We start from the raw sequence: 17998 nt of genomic DNA, 5'->3' as shown, positions 1-17998 counted from the left end.
TCCTATCTGATGAGATAATTTGTTCTGTTTTGCTTACTTTATTTTGTTAATCTGTATTTTAAACTTAACTAGATTTTTAAGAAGCTGCGCAATAGACGTCATTGCTTCTGTTATGTATTTTGTGTGTTATTTAATTTTAAAATCCATAATTCAAATTCCACCCTATTGTATTATTACCTGCACCATGATGTTTTCTGTTTTGGATCTTACTAGTCATTAAAATCATTTTATAAAAAAGACAAGGTATCAATATACGTAGTAATAAACATGTAATAAATTCTAGCACTTTAGAAACACTATATACTAATTCAGCTTCTCCATTCTTCAACCCACCCTCTCCTCCCTCCCCCCTCTTTTACAGATATTCATAGCAGGTATCAGTATTCACAATTATATAGTACAGCTTTCACAAAGCTTTCTTGGATTGTACCTTGATTACCACTTTTCCAATGTGTTTTCCTTGTGCCATGTATCTGAAGGCAGCTTCTATATCTTCTCTGTTAAACGAAGTAGTCTGCAAAGGTTTTACTACACCATTTTTAATGCCTTCTTCTAACAGGTTGGATACTAATTCCCAGTCTTTGTTTTTGTCTTCAAAAATAGCATCTAACAGAATTCCATGAAAAGCCACGTTCTTCAGGAAAAGAGCCATTCCTACAAGAAGCAATGCAGTTATGATACTTCTACCTTAATCTAGCTTCTGCTGTCAGCAAATTTCTCATAGGTTTTAAAAAAATTAATAATGAACCAGAGGCAAAATCAGATCACACAAAAATTATGAAACATTGCTTTCTATGAAATGATTCCTATGAATTTAATTGAAATAAAACTTATAACATTTAAGAAGAACTAGTTCTAGGGAAGTTCCACTCACAAAAATTATATAATAACTCTCTATTTAAAAAGTTGGTTACAAGCATTTCAGTACCATAGTGCTAAGAAAAAGAAGTTTAGGGTAAGAGGTGGTTTAAAACATCTGTTAGCGCCTGTTTTGATTGGTGCCATTCATTTTTTTAATGCTTAAATTAAGGTATAAGTCCAAAAGGTATGACTAAATTTGTGCTACATCTGCCCGGTAGAGTCCAGAAATATCTTGCACATAGATACCCAGGCTGAAAAATCTTACCAAGAGGTGTGTTATTGGACAGGTCATATTTGCCAATTTCCAAAAAGCGCCCATGACGAGCAAGGCAACGAAGGCTGGCCTGGAGTTTCTCTTCTGACAAGGAGTTCAATACAAGGTCAACACCTGCAAAAATGTTCAACAAAGTCAATAAAGTAACCTACAAGATTTGCATTGCCTAGTCATCTACTCTCTTAGCTTCTAATTAAAACTGTAGCGGGATGGTTGCCTCCAGTGTTTACACTTACCTCTGCCATTAGTAACTTTCAGTATGTGTTGTTCAAAGGAAGTATTTCTAGAATTGGCAAAGCTATTTGCATCAAGCTGAGGGAATCTTTTTTGGAGATATTCACGTTTCTCTTTGGAACCTGAAAACAGGAAAAATGTGTTTCTTTCAATTCAAATACCTTACAGGCACGTCCTTCTTCAGAGGCCTTTAAGGAAGACAGACATGAGCATCCACAATGTGGGGGTCAAAATTTGCAAGATGGTGCTACAACAATGTAACTGAAACATGTCCTTTTGCTGTGAAAGTGTGATGTTGACGTAAATATCAAAGGAGTGAATCATCACACCTGCCATCTTGAAGATTTTTATTTTAATCACTCCTATTTCATTGAAACCATTGGATAATGTCAGTCACAGCACTACTCTGATAAAAGTGGCAGCTGATGATGGCCAAAGAGACATAGAAATTAATCTGCTCCAATATTTTATTTTAAAAGTCAATCTGTCCTTATTTACTTCTCCCATGTTTAGTTTGTATTATCAAATAAACCATATATTTAAGTAGTAAAAGAAACATTTTTCTCAGTTCTTTAAGTCATGTTTGTTTCTGAAAATAAGTAAGTTATTCATTCATTCATTGGTTCAATTTCTATAGCTGCCCACCTCAATCAATCGCTCTGAGCTGCTTAAAATTCCAAAAGTTTAAAACAATTAAAAACATTTTAAAAATCCCATCCAAAATAAATAAACTGACCACGATATTTGGCGAGTTAACAGTAAATCCAGACCTGTAGGCTCAGGAACACACCCAGGATTTTAAAGACTTTTAAAAGGTCAACAAATTGGGATCATTTTAAATTCTGAGGGGAGGTTATTCCACATTGTTAACTATGTTTTCATTCTTCAGAGAAGAAAGCAAAGGTTACAAATATCTCTTAGAAAGAAAGGCTGAAGCAGTTGTTTGAATCAATGAAAAGGCAGCTACGTACCCACAGTGGCAAAGACCTGGCAGCCCATGCTTAGGGCAACAGCAACGGCAGCTTGGCCCACACCTCCTGAAGCTGAGTGGATGAGAACAGAGTCGCCCTGCTTCATGCCCCCTCGAACCACCAAGGAATAGTAAGCAGTCGCGTAGGCCACTGGCACAGAAGCTGCTTCTTCCAGGGTCCTGAAAAATTGGAAGAAGCTCTTTGCAGGCCTTCACACTTCTATTTCCCGCCCCTCTTGTCAGTTTTCATCATAACTTGTGAGGAAAAGAGGCAACTTGGAATCTGCACTTTTCTTTCACAAGGGGTCATTCAACTATCTGTGCATATGACACCATTTTAAAACTGCATCTTTTAATCCAGAAATTCTTTCCAGTTGATCATTAGTGCCAGAAAACATTTGCTTGGTTGCTCTTTCTCTACGCCCTGCATTCTCTCTTTACATAAGTGAGATATGAACATGTTAATTTCCATAATTTTAGAAAGTTCTTAAAGTAGAGTAAGTAGATTAACGGTCCACTCAGTCCCTTAAAATTAAGTTACCAGGATCCCCAGATATTCATCATCCTGCTTGGTAAAAGAATCCTAATTGATGGGCTCCAATAAAATTAAAGGCTCTGCATTTTCCCCATAAATATCCCAATCAAAAGGCAATTACTGGAAAAACAGAGAATTGGGTAAATGGTTATTGATATTCTGTTTTTCTACAGAAATGAAAAAGACCAACAAAATTCTAAACCACTGTATGATGAATACAATTAGACAAAAAATTGTTCTGTTACCAATAATGTTTCTTACATTCAATTTTATTTTATTTTACAAATGTAGGGATAGAATAATGATTGCAATGTAATTAGACTTACCAGGTTTGTGGCACTTCCCACAGGAATCTATTCTCACAGTCTACCACTGTAGCAAGTCCTTTAGCTGGTAGCAAACCCATTACTCTTTTCCCTGCAGGGTCATATCCGGAGAACTCCATTCCTAACATGCATTGTTGCAGTGTCCAATTTCCTGGGGAAAAATAGGCAGTTTGTGTGAAACTGTTCCAATAACATGCTACTGGCAGACATTTATGGACTTTAATGTCCGTACTGATGTCTTAACTTTCCTTTGCATATTGATGGTAGAAAAGGGATACATAAGTCAATTTTGATCTGGACTGACTATCCCCAGCTAGAAAATGCAATGAGAGAAAATAATTTCTGTTTAACAGTTTAGCATTTCACTGAATGTTTTTGTTCCACCTATCAATCTGTAGCACTGTTTCCATTTCTGACTTCAATCCACAGGATGACTCGTAATTGCTTCGAATGTGTGACCCCCACTGACTTTTCAATTTCTCCTCAGGTAAGGTCACTGCTCCTCCCCAGAATTCTGATTTTGGCATGTAGAGTCAACGTTTGATACGATTGTCCAGCAGAACATTTTAAAGTGCGAATTGTAGGTAATTTATCTCTGAGATGGGCACATCAACAAGGAATCCCACTTAAAAGTGGACTTAATTTTAAAATGATCTTAATATTTTATTTGACACCAAAATGCTCCTTCAAAGTGTTTCTGTGGTGGGGTGGGTGTGGAGATGTTAGCCCTATTCTTGTGATAGCCTACATGGATAAGACTCAGGAGGATTCAGCTCACCTCTGATCTGATCCTATTCTTTACCTAATTTAGAACATTATCATGCTAATATCAAATTTCTTTCCTGAAGATATCCATTCTCTAATCATTTCTGCAGATATTGTATCAAGCCATATATTGTACTATCTTACCCTAAGAGTTAATCTAGTTTATGAAGAATATATATATAATAATATTGTTTATCATAGGACACACATATATAATAGAAAGTATTTATATTTCCATAACTTTAATACCATTTAAGACTCATCCTGACAACAGATTCTAATCATTAGGCAATAATTTAAGAATATTCAAGTGGAGATGAATCCCTGGAATATTTTTTTTACACAAAGCTACAAAACTGCTTTGTAACATGCCACAGCACTAAATTATTTAATTGTTGTAATTTGTAACTACTTTTCAAGGTCTTTTTGCAAACCATCATGTTCTATATTACTGTACTGTGCTGAGTTTTCATCTAGTTATCCATATTAAATTTTAAAGAAAGCATCTCTTTCATTTAACTACTTCTAGATAATATATAATATGTTTCTCTAAGAAATAGGTGAATTAACGCATACAAACTAAAATATTGCAAATCCTCTATTAAAACAAAAGCAACTTACCAGGAATAGCATCTGGAGAGAGTTTTCCTGTGGCCAACATAATGTCTCGGAAATTTAGAGATGCATAATGGATTTTGCACAGCTGGATACTGGGATTGCTTGTGCAGAAATGCTGAAGTGGGGAAGAAATCCAGCGAAGAGAGGAAAGATCTCCACGTGTCAAAACATTCACAAACGCATATTCAGTAACCTCTTGAGGTTGAGCTGGAGGAGATTGGGAGATGGACCACTTAGCATTCTTTAATTTTACAGGTGCAAATGTAACAAACTTATTTTTCTCTTTAAACCTTGGGGAAAGCTGAGTTAGAATGGAACATTTCAGGGATGAAATGCTCTCGGTTCGCTCATGCCTGTCGATCATTGGAAAGCCAATCGCAAAGAGAGCATATATTTCCGCCTACCTGCCACCATTTGAGTTATTTTACCCTCTGCGCATTTGCAAAGAACACAAATGGCAGCGTCCAGGTGGGTGGGCGGAGCCTCCTGCTGCCTTCGCAACCCTGCTCTCTGATGACCGACAGCGAACCAGGAGCATTTCACCGCTGGAACATTCCATTCTAACATTCCCAAGGTTTTGGGTTTCTGAAATAAACTGACTACAAGACAATTCACACCATTAATTTGTACCAAAAAGGCATTCACTGTTACCCAGAACTGAGACAAGAGTCACAAAAGGACTATTGTTTTTATTATTGTTGTGAGCCGCCCCGAGTCTTCGGAGAGGGGCAGCATACAAATCTAATAAATTATTATTATTATTATTATTATTATTTACATTTATACCGAATAGAGAGATTAACTGAGAAACAGCGGAACAAACATTCTCTCTCCCCCCCATCCTTTTGTGAGCATATGCTACATTTTGTAATAAAATTCACCTTGCTTTAATGGGAGATGTCTGAAAGAGCCCCACTTTCCATCACGGAAAACATTCATGACTAAATCATTCTGCAGAATTGTTTGCATTTCTTTAGCAGAAGAGTTGGTGGGTGGGCTAGGAGAAGCAGCATTCAAATTGGAGATGAAGAGGCACCTAGGAATTAAAATACACTGTTTAGCCTTTTTGTTATTTCTCCCAAGTAACTTTAAAAATGTATACTGTCACTAAAATTATATTGTTCTACCTGATCCTGTGTCCACCAGGTTCTTGACGGAGACAGTTCACCATACCAACAACTCCAGAAGTACCGGAGTTATTTGCAGTCAACCACACAGAGTGTTCAGAAGGTTCTGCTAGCATTTGCTGAAAGAGAAATATCTTATTTAGTTGCTATGGAATAGTGATTTCCATCATGCATAATATGAAAATAGCCTCTCTCAAAATTTCACAGGATCTGTATACTAAAAGTTGAAATCCTGTTAACCGACTGCTGTAAAATTATTTGGGAAACTTTAGAAAAAGAAAGAAAATCAAGTACTTCTCAGTTTTTACCTTCAAAGGTTCCACCCATTTATAATCGGTTTCATCCACCGGCAGGAAAATGGGCTTCTTGGTAGGAAGTGGTCGACGGCATAAGAAGATTGCTGCGCCAAAAGAAGACCTTTTCACAGCTACCAAATTTAGATTAGCCTTCTTAAATAAATTCTCCCATTCTACCTGCCAAAGCAAGGGAAATTAGAATTATAGTAAATCACCCAGTCTTGTGATTCTTGAAGAGTAATCTTTCTCATTTGTTGCTTAATAAACAAACATTAGGATACTGTCTTTCTGTTGCCAATCATTTAGGTTCTTACTGATGCTCTTACCTTTAACCTACTTGCTATCTGCTACTTCTAGAACACCATATCATTAACCTGCCGTTAAGAATATATTTAATGATAACTTGTATGGAATAATCTAGGGCTTGGGAGCATGTGAAGTAAACATTACTTAAAATTATGTTTTATTGTCTAACATTGATTCAAAAGTAAAACTCAAGAGAATTCAGTTGAATTATTAATATATAGGGGATAGCTTTAGCCTAAATCTTTCACACTGATGTGTACAAGCATTTATCTATCAATCTATTGTCCCTCCCCAACACTAATCAATTTCACTGTACCTACTGAAATAGCTTCTTTTCATATTTAATTCTTGTATGTCACTCAGGTAACTAAGATCAGAGCTTGGTGTTTTTCTAGGTTAATGTTCTTATTTTATTATGTAAGGTGAAGAGTCACTTTCTAATCTTTGGAAAGATGGATAAGAAATTTTTATTCCTGTCAATCTGAGATAGATAGTGACATGACTAATAGTTGTTTAAATATACTGTATTATGGCTACTAATTTCTAGACTTTAAAAACCTTTTAGACTATACTATGAATTTCCCTCCTTTGAAATGCAAAAGAATTTTTTTTTTCCTATCTGACATCTTTTAGATAGATATGCCGAGCAAGTTGGCAGTTCCTAGAATTCCCCACCCAGAAGAGAGCTGGACAACACCATTTCTGTCGAGAAATAGGAGGGCAATTTCATACCTGATTTAGAAGGCCTAGTGTATCTTGAAGCCCTGGGGATGTGAGAAAAGCAACTATTTCTCCTAAGGTTTCTCCTTTCAGAAGAGTGTGCAATAAGATAAAACCACCATCCTTCACTGTGGCTGCCATGTTAGAAAGCGCATCAGCTGGCTTGCTGAGACCATTCAGTGAGCAGTTGCATACGAGGAGATCAGCATTTGTCAAGCTTCCAGAAGGAGGACTGGCAGGATCCCACTGCTCCATAGAGGCCCCAATTTCCTCCAAATCGTTCTCGTGTGATGCCAGATTTTTTAGTACTCGGTCAGTGGCAGTATAGTCTAGTTGCAGCATAGGCTGGGTGTTTAAGATGCTTGTAACGCGTGAGAAAAGATGTCCGTCTCCTGCTAGAGCCTGAAAGAGCACAATAAAAGTATGTGTATATTTGTGTGTGTATAGGTATTTTATTTATTTATTGTATCTGTATGCCGCTCATTCCAAAACGGACTCAGGGAAGCACAGACACACAAAGGTAGTCCTTGTTCAGCAACTGCCTTGTTTAGCAATTCTTTGCAGTTGCAACAGTGATGAAAAAATGACTTTTGACCAATCCTTGTGTTTACTACCTTTTCAGTCTTTAAAGCAAAGGAAAGCTCAAGTAAGATTATAAGCACAGTCATGGTTTCACTTATTGACTGCTTCAATTAATGATCTAATTTCTAGTCTCAAATGTGATCTTTAAGCAAGGACTATCGGTATTAATGCATGGGAGAAACACACCTATAAAATGAACAAGTGGGACTGTAGAATGTTTCATAGTTACCTCTATGATTTTCATCTTGTGACTGGTGATATTCTCCAGCACTACATCTACACAAGACTTCAATTCAGCACAATCCAGCAAGCCATTGAGAAGAGAGTCTTCTTGAAGATGCAGCTTTTCCCGAGCCACAACCTGTTCTAGTTCTGAATAGAGATTTCCATTGAGCTCTAGGCGGCAGATTTCAGTAAGAATATGAGCAAGGCCCTTCTGTTCAATTTCAGCCTGTGTGGAGTTCATTAGAGTGTCCAGCCCAGGTATTGCTATCTTGACTCCATGCTTTGCTATCTTCTTCTGTAGGTTTTGGATCAGCACTGGATAGAAAAGAATCAAAGTATAAAATACACTGGTGGTTTCTTCCAGTATTCTAGTTCAGACCTACAACTCTTTTTCAAGGAACACATTTAATTGAGCAGCAATTCTCTATGCCTTCTAACTTTCTGCAACTGATTGAATTATATCCACATTATCCATTAATCTATGTGGTAAGGCTGTAGCTCCCAGAATCCTAAGTCAGGACTGGTTAAGTTACAGGAAGCTTTCTGCTGTAGGTGTTTAGGGTTGTGCAGCACTTTCCATTCAAAGCCTAAAAAATACTTGGCTGTATGGCCACTGTACTTGTCAGCACTTCCTTAAATAAGTTGCTTATTCCCTGGGCTTGAGTAGTAGGCATTCGAAGTGTGGAAAACATGGATTTGAGTTGGGAAGCCCTGGCGGAGTGGGACAAACTGCCTCCTGAAGTCAAACACAATTTTTTAAAGATCATGCAACTAACAAGGGGGCCCAGGAAGATACATTTTCTTGAAAGAGGTACCAGCAAGTACAGCATACATTTCCACGCCGATTCCTTTGCATGTTCCTACTTCATACACATGCAGTATGTAACTTAGGGATCTTTGCTAAGAATTCTTCTTACCCAACATATTCCTAACTAAATATATGCACACAAGAGATGGGCAGTCTTTCAACCTCAAACTTTACATTTAAAGAGGCTGAAAATCCTCTTCAAGAATTATCCTCCCCAGCTGATGCCTTTTAAATGTGTTAGGATTATATTTGTGTGTGTGGGGGGGGGCAAATTGAGGAGTGTTGATTTTGAAATTATTCAGAGAGCCTTTGGGGGCTATTTGGTGACGTCATTCAAAAGGAGGAGGGAATGCGACAAAGGTGAAAATGAGTGCAACACATTTTTGGGAGACCTCCACACCACAACCCCACAAAATTTGAAACAGACAGAAATTCCCAATAGGACCCAAATAGAATGTGCAGTGATAATTCTTTCTTCATTGCTTACAGGGTATATTCTATCAAACATTTCCTTTAAGAATAAGGAAATTTTTACCTTTGCAGTGCTCAAAACTAGACTGAAGCTTGGCATCAGAGGATAAACAACCACTCTCATCATAGGGCACAAAACAAAATTTCTCCAGGATGGGAGGAGTCTGTTCCTGCTGTCGCCGGGGAGCTGTGCTGGAGTGAAGACCGGATATCTGAACAGCTCCTCCTGTAATGGTATCAAGGCAACGGTCCACGGCAACATCTAAAACTGCAAGGCAAAGAGATAGTCAATGGACAGCACTGGAAAAGGAAACCAATCAGAAAAAAAGCTTCTTGGAATTCAGTCTTTGGGTTACAAAGAAATTCTGGATACCGGTAGTCACAACAGCACTGAAAAAATTGACATGATTGTTTTTCGCACTTATGACCATTGCAGCATTCCCATAGTCATGTAATCAACTGACTCATATTTATGACAGCTGCAGTGTCCTGGGGTCATGTGATTGCTTGACAAGTAAAGTTAATAGGGAAGACAGGTTCACTCAAAAACTAATTTAACAAGTACAGTGATTCCTTAACATCTGTGCCAAAAAGATCATAAAACAGGGCAAAATTCACTTAATTGTCTCACTTAGCCACCAAAAATTTGGCCTTAATTGTGGCCATAAGTCAAGGGCTACCTCTATTTATTAATTTTGCTCCCCAAAATTTATCCTACAACTTTAAGCTGGGACAGCCAATTTAACATGTTGGCTTTTTTAAAGGAGCTGCAGCAAAACATAACAAATAAACGGCAAGGTGCTCTTTACCTTCAGTCTCTTCAGTATGTTTCTGAACAAACTCTAGATGTAGTTTGGGGTCAATGCACACTGAACGGATTCTGGTTGGCAGTCGCAGATTTCGTCCCATTTCCCCCAAAATCATCAAATGCAGCATGGTGTCAAGAAATGTTACCCAGTTCCCATTCCACAAAATTTTCCCAGAATTTCCTGCAATGGCAAACAATCTAATTAGCACTGAACATTCCTACTGCTGCAGTTTTGGTAAGACGTTTTTTAAAAATGCAAGAGAAAAGCATAGGCACTACATGACCCCAATTGCCTTTATTATTCCAAATTTTTCCCAAGTTGCCAAGCAAATACTAATATTTTTGTACCTAGATTATGAATTTATTTCATCTCACAGATTTCCTAATCTAGTAAAACGCTGATATTTTGGATTACATTCTCCATAATTGCCAGACATGTTATGCAATAATTATGGGAGCTGTCAGCAAACACATTGAAAGCACCAGATTAGAAGAGAGTTTTCTATTTATTAGAATAATTAAAATTATACAGTCCTTATTTCCTTTCAAAAAAATTTCAAGCAATTGCAAAATAGAACAAATTAATATACAATATATTCATATTGTAAATTAATTTTAAATTTGAAGCCAATTGAATATTTTGATATTCTGTTGAAGTAAATAACCACATTGCCAGCATCTTGTAAATGAATAAAGTCCATTGCAAAAGACAGCTTTACTTGGAAAGCTTACATCTTGTAACAATGCCTTTAACACTATCAAACAACATCTGCCTATCCTTGGGAAGGATGCAGTAGGTGAACAAAAATGCCAAGTTTAGTCTAAACCTCTGGCTGATTGTAGGACCAACCATAATAACCATAGTAATGCTGATTTCTATTTAGATATGTTGTTACCATTACTGCTGGATTCCAAGACTCCTTGAAATGTTGGCCCATAATCATAACCACGTAGGCGAAGCTCTTTGTAAATGTCTCCCTTTGATAAGCTAATTCCCGAGCAGGGATTTGGCTGATTTTTCAAATCAATAAGCTGGTTTCGAAAGTTATTGAGAGCAGTTTCTTCCAAAATGCCAACTTTTCCTAGTATATCCAGTAGAGAGAGGAAAAGGAGAGAGTCAATAAGCAGGCACAGTCAGTATTTCCTTTTTTAAAAAAAACACATGCATTGATACTATTTACTTACCACTCACAGCCAGATTTCCATTTCCAGATACTTCAAAACGTTGGGAAGCAGGCATGAGTCTCACCTCCAACTGTGTTAAACCTAAGAAGACAGGAATTAATGAGTTGACTCTCCCTTCAAGTATCATATATGAATAAAATAAAGAAAGCAGAAATGGTGTAGTATTTGTATTTATGGTACATATCTTTCTCTGCTACCAGATAAAGTAATATGTACTGTATTGATGTCATTTGAAATTTATCTTCCCTCTTTCATGTTATTCCAGTTCATATAAAAATAAACAGATTAAAAAAATAAGATCTCCCAGACACTATCTATTAATATTTCAAGGAATCAGCTCAATCAGAAAATATTTAAGATGGAGCAATCTTTATTACCCTCACCTTTTTTGGGAAGTATTGTTGCCTGGTGGATTGTAACATCTTCAAACATGATAGGCAGTTCTTCTATCGTAGTTCCCAAGGAGCGTGCTAGAGTGCGCCAGGCTAGTACCAAGTAACCAGTTGCTGGATAGAGAACTCTGCCATCAATGCAATGACCCACTAAGTAATACTCAGGGGATTCAGGATTCACATCTGTTAACAATAGGCAAATAATATAAGAATTTTAGAACTTTCTTATGAACCCGGCTTTGGTATCTATTACCCATAACCAAGAATCAATCTCTGCACACTTTCTCCTAACCTAGCTTCAGTGTCATAGATGTCTCAAAGAAAGCAACTATTTGATTCTTACTGCTTCCCATCTACTTCTTCTACTAAAGTGATAGAAAGAATAAGATGTTTTCTCTTGAGATTGTTAAAATCCCACTCAAATTTCTTTTATTATTATTATTATTATTATTATTATTATTATTATTATTATTTATTAGATTTGTATGCCACCCCTCTCCGTAGACTTTTTGGATGGGGCAGGGGATGTCAAACAAAGAATCCATTTGACTTCTAGTACATACCAATATTGTAGACTGTTGCTGCCCCAGAACCTCCGGATCCTGTTGGAAAATCTTCAGGTTTTGGGACATCCCAGATCTGGCTGTGGTCCCAAACAATGTAAGGAGAAATAAGTGGCGTTCCGGTCGGAACAGGATATTGGACACGTGGAAACAGATTGTTTGCCAGGACATTTATTCTATAAAAGAAAAAGAAAAATTTGTGAAGATTGTACCCATCATCACTCAGAGGCAAGAATAAGTAGCTCCCGGAAAGTGAGTTTTAGCTAAACACCAGCATAGGAAGGATGATTCAACACCATCATTTGGAACTCTTGTTTGACCTCTTATAAAATATACTTTTCCTTCATGACTCCTTCTATGGATATTCTTGCAGCAACACAAATAAAACATTGATTTTTTTTCATGGCAGCATTTATATGTAAATAATACAGAATACTTTTCATGCCACAATCCATTTTTCCATTGTCTTAATTGTAATTAGAAATGCAGGCTCCTTCCTTAGACTTTAATTATTTCTTGGATAATCACATAAACAGTTGGGGTAAAACAAATAATAGTACTATTCAATTCAATTCAATTATGGAATTTGGGCCATTATATATTCCTGCTAATCTTTCACTCATTCCCTTACCCTGTCAAGTGGATTTTTCCAACATTTGACAGGAAAAATTCCAGATTGTTCTTGTGTTCTCTCCTCATCAATGGTAAAATGGTGCAGGTCGGTTTCAACGATCTTTTCAGGATTGCCTAGTTAGTTGGAGATACAAAAATGATCAGAAAAAGTTACACATTTCCCAGTTCAAACATATTTCATTAATTTATGATTGTCAACTTATTCTGACAGGCAAGATTTTATGAGATGGGGGAACAAGGGCATGACACGAAGATGAACTAGTTGAAGAGACAAGCAACAATAATTTAAATACAATTATTCATTTTACTTAGTAATCAGATGGCTCTTTCCTCATCATAGTATAAGTTCTAGGAAAAGCTGCCTATGTCATAAAGCATAAGTACAGTGCAAGGAAGATCAAAAGTTGTCAGTGCTATTGTTAACATGACAGAAAAACTCCTTGTACTCATTATGTTGTGCCAATGTTTTTACCAACTGCATGGTGAAAATAATTCCTTTTAATGAGCTTCCTACCAATCAGAACTTCTCTGAAGGATTAACAAATACTGTAGTTTACTTTCTTCTAAAGTTAACCACTTGTTAATCCCAGTGAGAAGTCCTGACTGGCTGTGTGTAGGAAGCTCATTAAAAAGCATTATGCCTTTTATACTAGTGATGTAAGATTTGCAAGTTCTAACTAACTTTTACTGGAACTACAACTTCCCCTAACCAGAAGAGCTGTAAGGTAAGACATAGAAAGTATAAACATGCTCTGAGAGTTTCTATGTTTTTGAGACATGTTTAGTTTGGATCTTGAGCCTATTGTCCTCCCCCTTATTGTTCTTCCCCCCTAAATTTCTCGGTTCAGCAGCAGTAGATATTACTTGGGAGAATATCCTTTTAAATAAAATAGGGCTTAATTTTTGGTAAAAATGGATAAGATGTCATCATTTTATGTCAATGGTTTTTTTTAAATTTAGAATTTAGAATTCAGTATTATGATATTTTAAATCAATCAGAAATAGCACATGGTTCACATAGTTTCTGCCCTCTCTGATTTAAATATTATGCAAATACCTCTTCCTTCACTTTATCACAGAAACCAAAAGCATTTGTCAAGGCAAACTGCCAAGATTTTAGCACTGCCATGTAAAAGGCTCTAGACTGCTAGTTCAGACAGGAGAAGCAGTGAACTTATGTAAGGATGACAAAAGAAAGACACCGGGAAGCCAGATGAAATTCCCTAAGTAAGGGAAGGGCATTGCACAATAAAAAACTTGGCTAGGAACCCCAAAGTGGTTCCTCAACCGCAAATTAATTGTATAAAAAAAACCACACCTTGGATTTGAAATGACCTTGATTTTGACTTACAGAGAACATCTAATTCTTAGAATAGCTTAGAAGGCTTGCAGAGGCTTGCTTTCATTGTATTTGACCGGAAAGATAGCAAAAAGATAAACTCAGCAGCAGTAAATGTCAATAGCAGTATGCATGCATGCATGTACGTATGTATTTATTGGATTTCTATGCCGCTCCTCTCCGTGGACTCAGGGCGGCTTACAACATTTCAATAAAAAATACAATATATAAAACACTTCTAATCCAATTAATGGAAATAATTAATTTAAAAATTATCTTAAAAAGCTAAACCTTTAAAAATCAAACATTCACATGCATACTACCACATCCTACACATTCACTGGGCAGAGGCTGGGGTCTACTGACCCCAAGCCTGACAGCATAAATGCGTTTTCAGATTCTTATTAAAGGCAAGGAGGGGTGGGAGCAGTGCAAATTTCTGGGGGGAGCTGATTCCAGAAGTCCAGGGCTCCTCTATGATAGGTTGACCTCGTCCATCAGCCAATGAGGACTGAGTCTGTTTAATGTCAATTTGGCCTCTGTCTTCATAGCCTCCTTTTGGTGAAGACGAAGCACAGACTCAAGGTGTGGTCATCAGAAGAGTGTGCAAAGAATCTGGAAGAAATGTCTCTCCGCAAAAATTTAATTCAATTAACAGAACCTGGAACCAAAATGGAATAAAACAGGCCATTCAATGGGACCTTAAGCCAAAGTAAATGAGAGGGCCTGGATGATAGCTCCACACCTACGAGAAGGAGCATTATTAGATAAGACCAACATCTCTTCTTCATAGTAGGTGAAGCTATCATCCATGATGGGATTTGTCAAAACTAAATGTCCAAAGGGAGGAATGCTGAAGGTCCCTGGCCATTACTGAAGTAGAACTTCATGGAGGATTTCTGCAACCGAAATCTGCCTCGAAGGAAGCAAAGACATCCATTTTGTAATGACGGACAAATGAAGTTGGGGACACCCAAGTGGCTGCTTAACAAACCTCTTCTAAGCTTGTGTAGATCAGGTAGCCGAGACCTCTGAGCTGCAGGTAGAGTGAGTAGTCAATTCTGAAGGGCAGGGCACTGCCGGCAAGTCATAGGCCTTTGCAGTGGTGCTGTGGATCCACTGTCCCACAATGGAGGTGGATACCTACCTGTTGGCAAATAAAGCCCAATGGCTGCTAATGGGAGACTCATTTATTTATTTATTTATTTGATTTTTATGCCGCCCTTCTCCTTAGACTCAGGGCGGCTTACAACATGTTAGCAATAGCACTTTTTTAACAGAGCTAGGCTATTGCCCCCACAATCCGGGTCCTCATTTTACCCACCTCGGAAGGATGGAAGGCTGAGTCAACCTTGAGCCGGTGATGAGATTTGAACCGCTGACCTTCAGATCTACAGTCAGCTTCAGTGGCCTGCAATACAGCACTCTACCTGCTGCGCCACCCCGGCTCATTATCATCATCCAAGGACTCATTTGGTGTGACAGTAGAAGCAACTTCCTCCTCCTCAAAAAGGCTGCTCCTATTGCTTACCCCTGCTAGACCTGTCCTGGGGAAACCTTGGTCTAACCTCGTACTGACTTTGAGCCTTAGGTAGCTGGGGGATGAGTCTGGGTTTTGGAAGGGTCGCCTGGGATAAGGACTCTGATGAAAGAAGCTCTGCCGAGTAGTCTCTGGACTCCATCAAGATTGGGTCCAGGGCAGCACCAAACAACTGGCTCTCGTCAAAGGGGGCTCTAGCAAGATGCCATTTGTGGCACACATCAGCCTGCCAGGAGTATAACCAGTGCATTCTTTGAGCTACGATGGCCCTGGAAGCAAATCGAGCTGACTGCAGGGTAGTTTTGGCTGTGTAGCAGAGGAGTTTACTGATGTCCTGGTGCACCCTCATATAGGAAGTGGGCAGGTGATCCTGGAGATCTCGGAGCCAGATGAGAGACGTCTGGATGAAAAAGGAGATGGAGGTGGAGGCCGGAACAGCCAAGGCCGCCACTTGATGACTCTTTTGAAATGGCTGTTACATTCATCTCTCCTCAGGCTGTAGCAATTCTGCAGGATCACCTGGTAAGTTGGTGGAGGAGAGAAGCACGCCATCACAGGGGCATCCACCGCCAGGGATTGAAAGGAAGATGCCAGTTCAGAACCGATATGAAACTAGTGACAGTCATGGGAAGATGGTATGAGGCTCGAGGAAGATAAACATCACGGATTTTGAACGGCATCTATGAACAATTGTGGGCAAGGCACCACTTGAGGGTCCAGTGTATGTTCCGTGAAGAGGGGGTCAATGAGGGAATGGGAAGCTTCTGAAGAGTCAAGCCCCGATGGTGCCAAGTTGGTGGCATTTTGTGCCTTAAAGAGGAACAATTTGAAAATGGGGTGGAACAGTTCCGAGGAAGGAGGATCAGGAGAGATGCCCTTGTCCTCTGAAATTTCCAGATCAAGACTGCCCTCTTTCTCTGATAGGAGTGAGTGAGTCTGTAGCATGCTCAAGAGGGAGATAAGAAGGCTATCCCCAGGAAGGATAGTCCCCCACGTAGTCAAAAGTCCTCTCTTGCCAAAACACTTTATTCCAAGGCGGGCGTATCTGCAAACCTGAGGTGTTGGGAAGCATTCCGCCCCCCGCCCCCCCACTCTTAACTGCCGCAGAGATCATTGCTTGGATGCTGGAAAAGTCCTGGAGACTCTTGGCTGTTAGGTGCCTAGGGCCAGTGGCACTTGGAGTAAATGAGGCAGAGGGAGTGATCGGAGCTGGGACAGCTACTTGGGTAGCAGCAATGGCGGTTGCAAGGGCAGCAACAATTGGTGGGCTGTGAGGCGACAGTAGATGGAGGGCTGCCGGAATGGCAGCAAGGTCTCTCATGATGGTGGCTGCTAGTTGTAATGATCGCCACCTCAAGTAATAGGTATGGGAGCCCCCACTACGGACCCTGCAGTCCACAAAGGGCTCTAAAGGAATGGAAGCCAAAGCCAAAAAATGGAAAAAATTTCCTGAGCCGAAGAGGAGGCAGTTAGCTAATGTTCCAGGTGGTGGCCAAATATTCCCCTGGCTGAGAGTGGCGAGAGCTCCTGCTCTACTTTGTGGCAGGGTGATTGCTTTGTGTGGAGGGCAGGTATTCAAAGTTAACCACCTTAGCAACAAGACCTCTTCCTGAAGAGAAAACAGGAAACATCCCTCCCGGCCACTGCCACTATTGATGAAGTCGTGCCCAGCCGCTACTCATGAGATGTGCTCCTACTCATGAGGAAGCTCTGGGTTGGAGAGATGCCACACAGTGAATCTGGACCTGCGGCTGGCAGCCTCCACAAAGCGTCTCCCTGTGCTGCGGTGCATTTGCCTCTATAGTTTGACAGCTGAGCAATCGTCGGGGAGGAATAAGAACTTGCAAAAAAAAAGGTGAAGCTAGACGTTAATAGCTGATACTAAATGGAGCTATGTCCAGAGAAGTTGACTACACATCCTGTCAGAGCCAAAGACTGAGTCAAAAGTGGGCTTTGGTGACAGAGGCAAAATTGACATTAAACAGACCCAATCCTCACCGGCTGATGGATGAGGTCAATCCATCATGGATGATAACTCCACCTGCTACGGAGAATAGCTACATCATTTCCAGGTTATGTTTTACATAATACTGTATATTTATACTGTAATTTCCATACTGGACTGGAAAAACTGGAAAATAAATTTAATGCCAAGTAGATCCAAATTCACAACCAAGCTTAATATCTGTTGCACAACTGTACTTTCAGATTGCACAATCTAAACCAGTGTTGCATTTACCTTGTGCATTATTCTTTTCCCTAGATCAATATTTCCCGGATATCTAAGCTATTTCATTGACAAGATGTCCCTCCCCGCCTGATGAGGCCTGCATCTTGCCTTCCAGGTCTCTGTCAGTCTAACTGCATGAAACAAGCTTTTTTTTCTTTATGTCTAAATGACTGTCCTATTTGGCCTCATA

General features: G+C 39.1%; 1 protein-coding gene across 2 annotated transcripts in view; it reads right to left on the bottom strand.

Moving 5' to 3' along the window:
- The window catches only part of FASN (fatty acid synthase), a 60475-nt gene that overhangs the window by 15707 nt on the left and 26770 nt on the right, over nt 1-17998 (bottom strand). For both annotated transcript variants that reach the window (XM_070740123.1, XM_070740124.1), the window contains exons 15-32: nt 12698-12813; nt 12067-12242; nt 11495-11686; nt 11112-11192; nt 10823-11008; nt 9928-10107; nt 9183-9386; nt 7844-8154; nt 7045-7434; nt 6019-6183; nt 5711-5829; nt 5465-5619; nt 4587-4790; nt 3201-3351; nt 2341-2519; nt 1372-1491; nt 1127-1249; nt 431-654 (exon numbers count right to left, since the gene is read on the bottom strand). In XM_070740123.1, coding sequence (XP_070596224.1) covers nt 431-654; nt 1127-1249; nt 1372-1491; nt 2341-2519; nt 3201-3351; nt 4587-4790; nt 5465-5619; nt 5711-5829; nt 6019-6183; nt 7045-7434; nt 7844-8154; nt 9183-9386; nt 9928-10107; nt 10823-11008; nt 11112-11192; nt 11495-11686; nt 12067-12242; nt 12698-12813 — 3276 coding nt within the window. The remainder of the gene's footprint in view (nt 1-430; nt 655-1126; nt 1250-1371; nt 1492-2340; nt 2520-3200; nt 3352-4586; nt 4791-5464; nt 5620-5710; nt 5830-6018; nt 6184-7044; nt 7435-7843; nt 8155-9182; nt 9387-9927; nt 10108-10822; nt 11009-11111; nt 11193-11494; nt 11687-12066; nt 12243-12697; nt 12814-17998) is intronic.

The sequence above is a fragment of the Erythrolamprus reginae genome, chromosome 2 (genome assembly GCF_031021105.1).
Source record: "Erythrolamprus reginae isolate rEryReg1 chromosome 2, rEryReg1.hap1, whole genome shotgun sequence".
Taxonomy (NCBI): Eukaryota; Metazoa; Chordata; class Lepidosauria; order Squamata; family Dipsadidae; genus Erythrolamprus; species Erythrolamprus reginae.
Note: the sequence above shows the minus strand (reverse complement) of the source record. Positions and strands in the feature narration are given on the sequence as shown.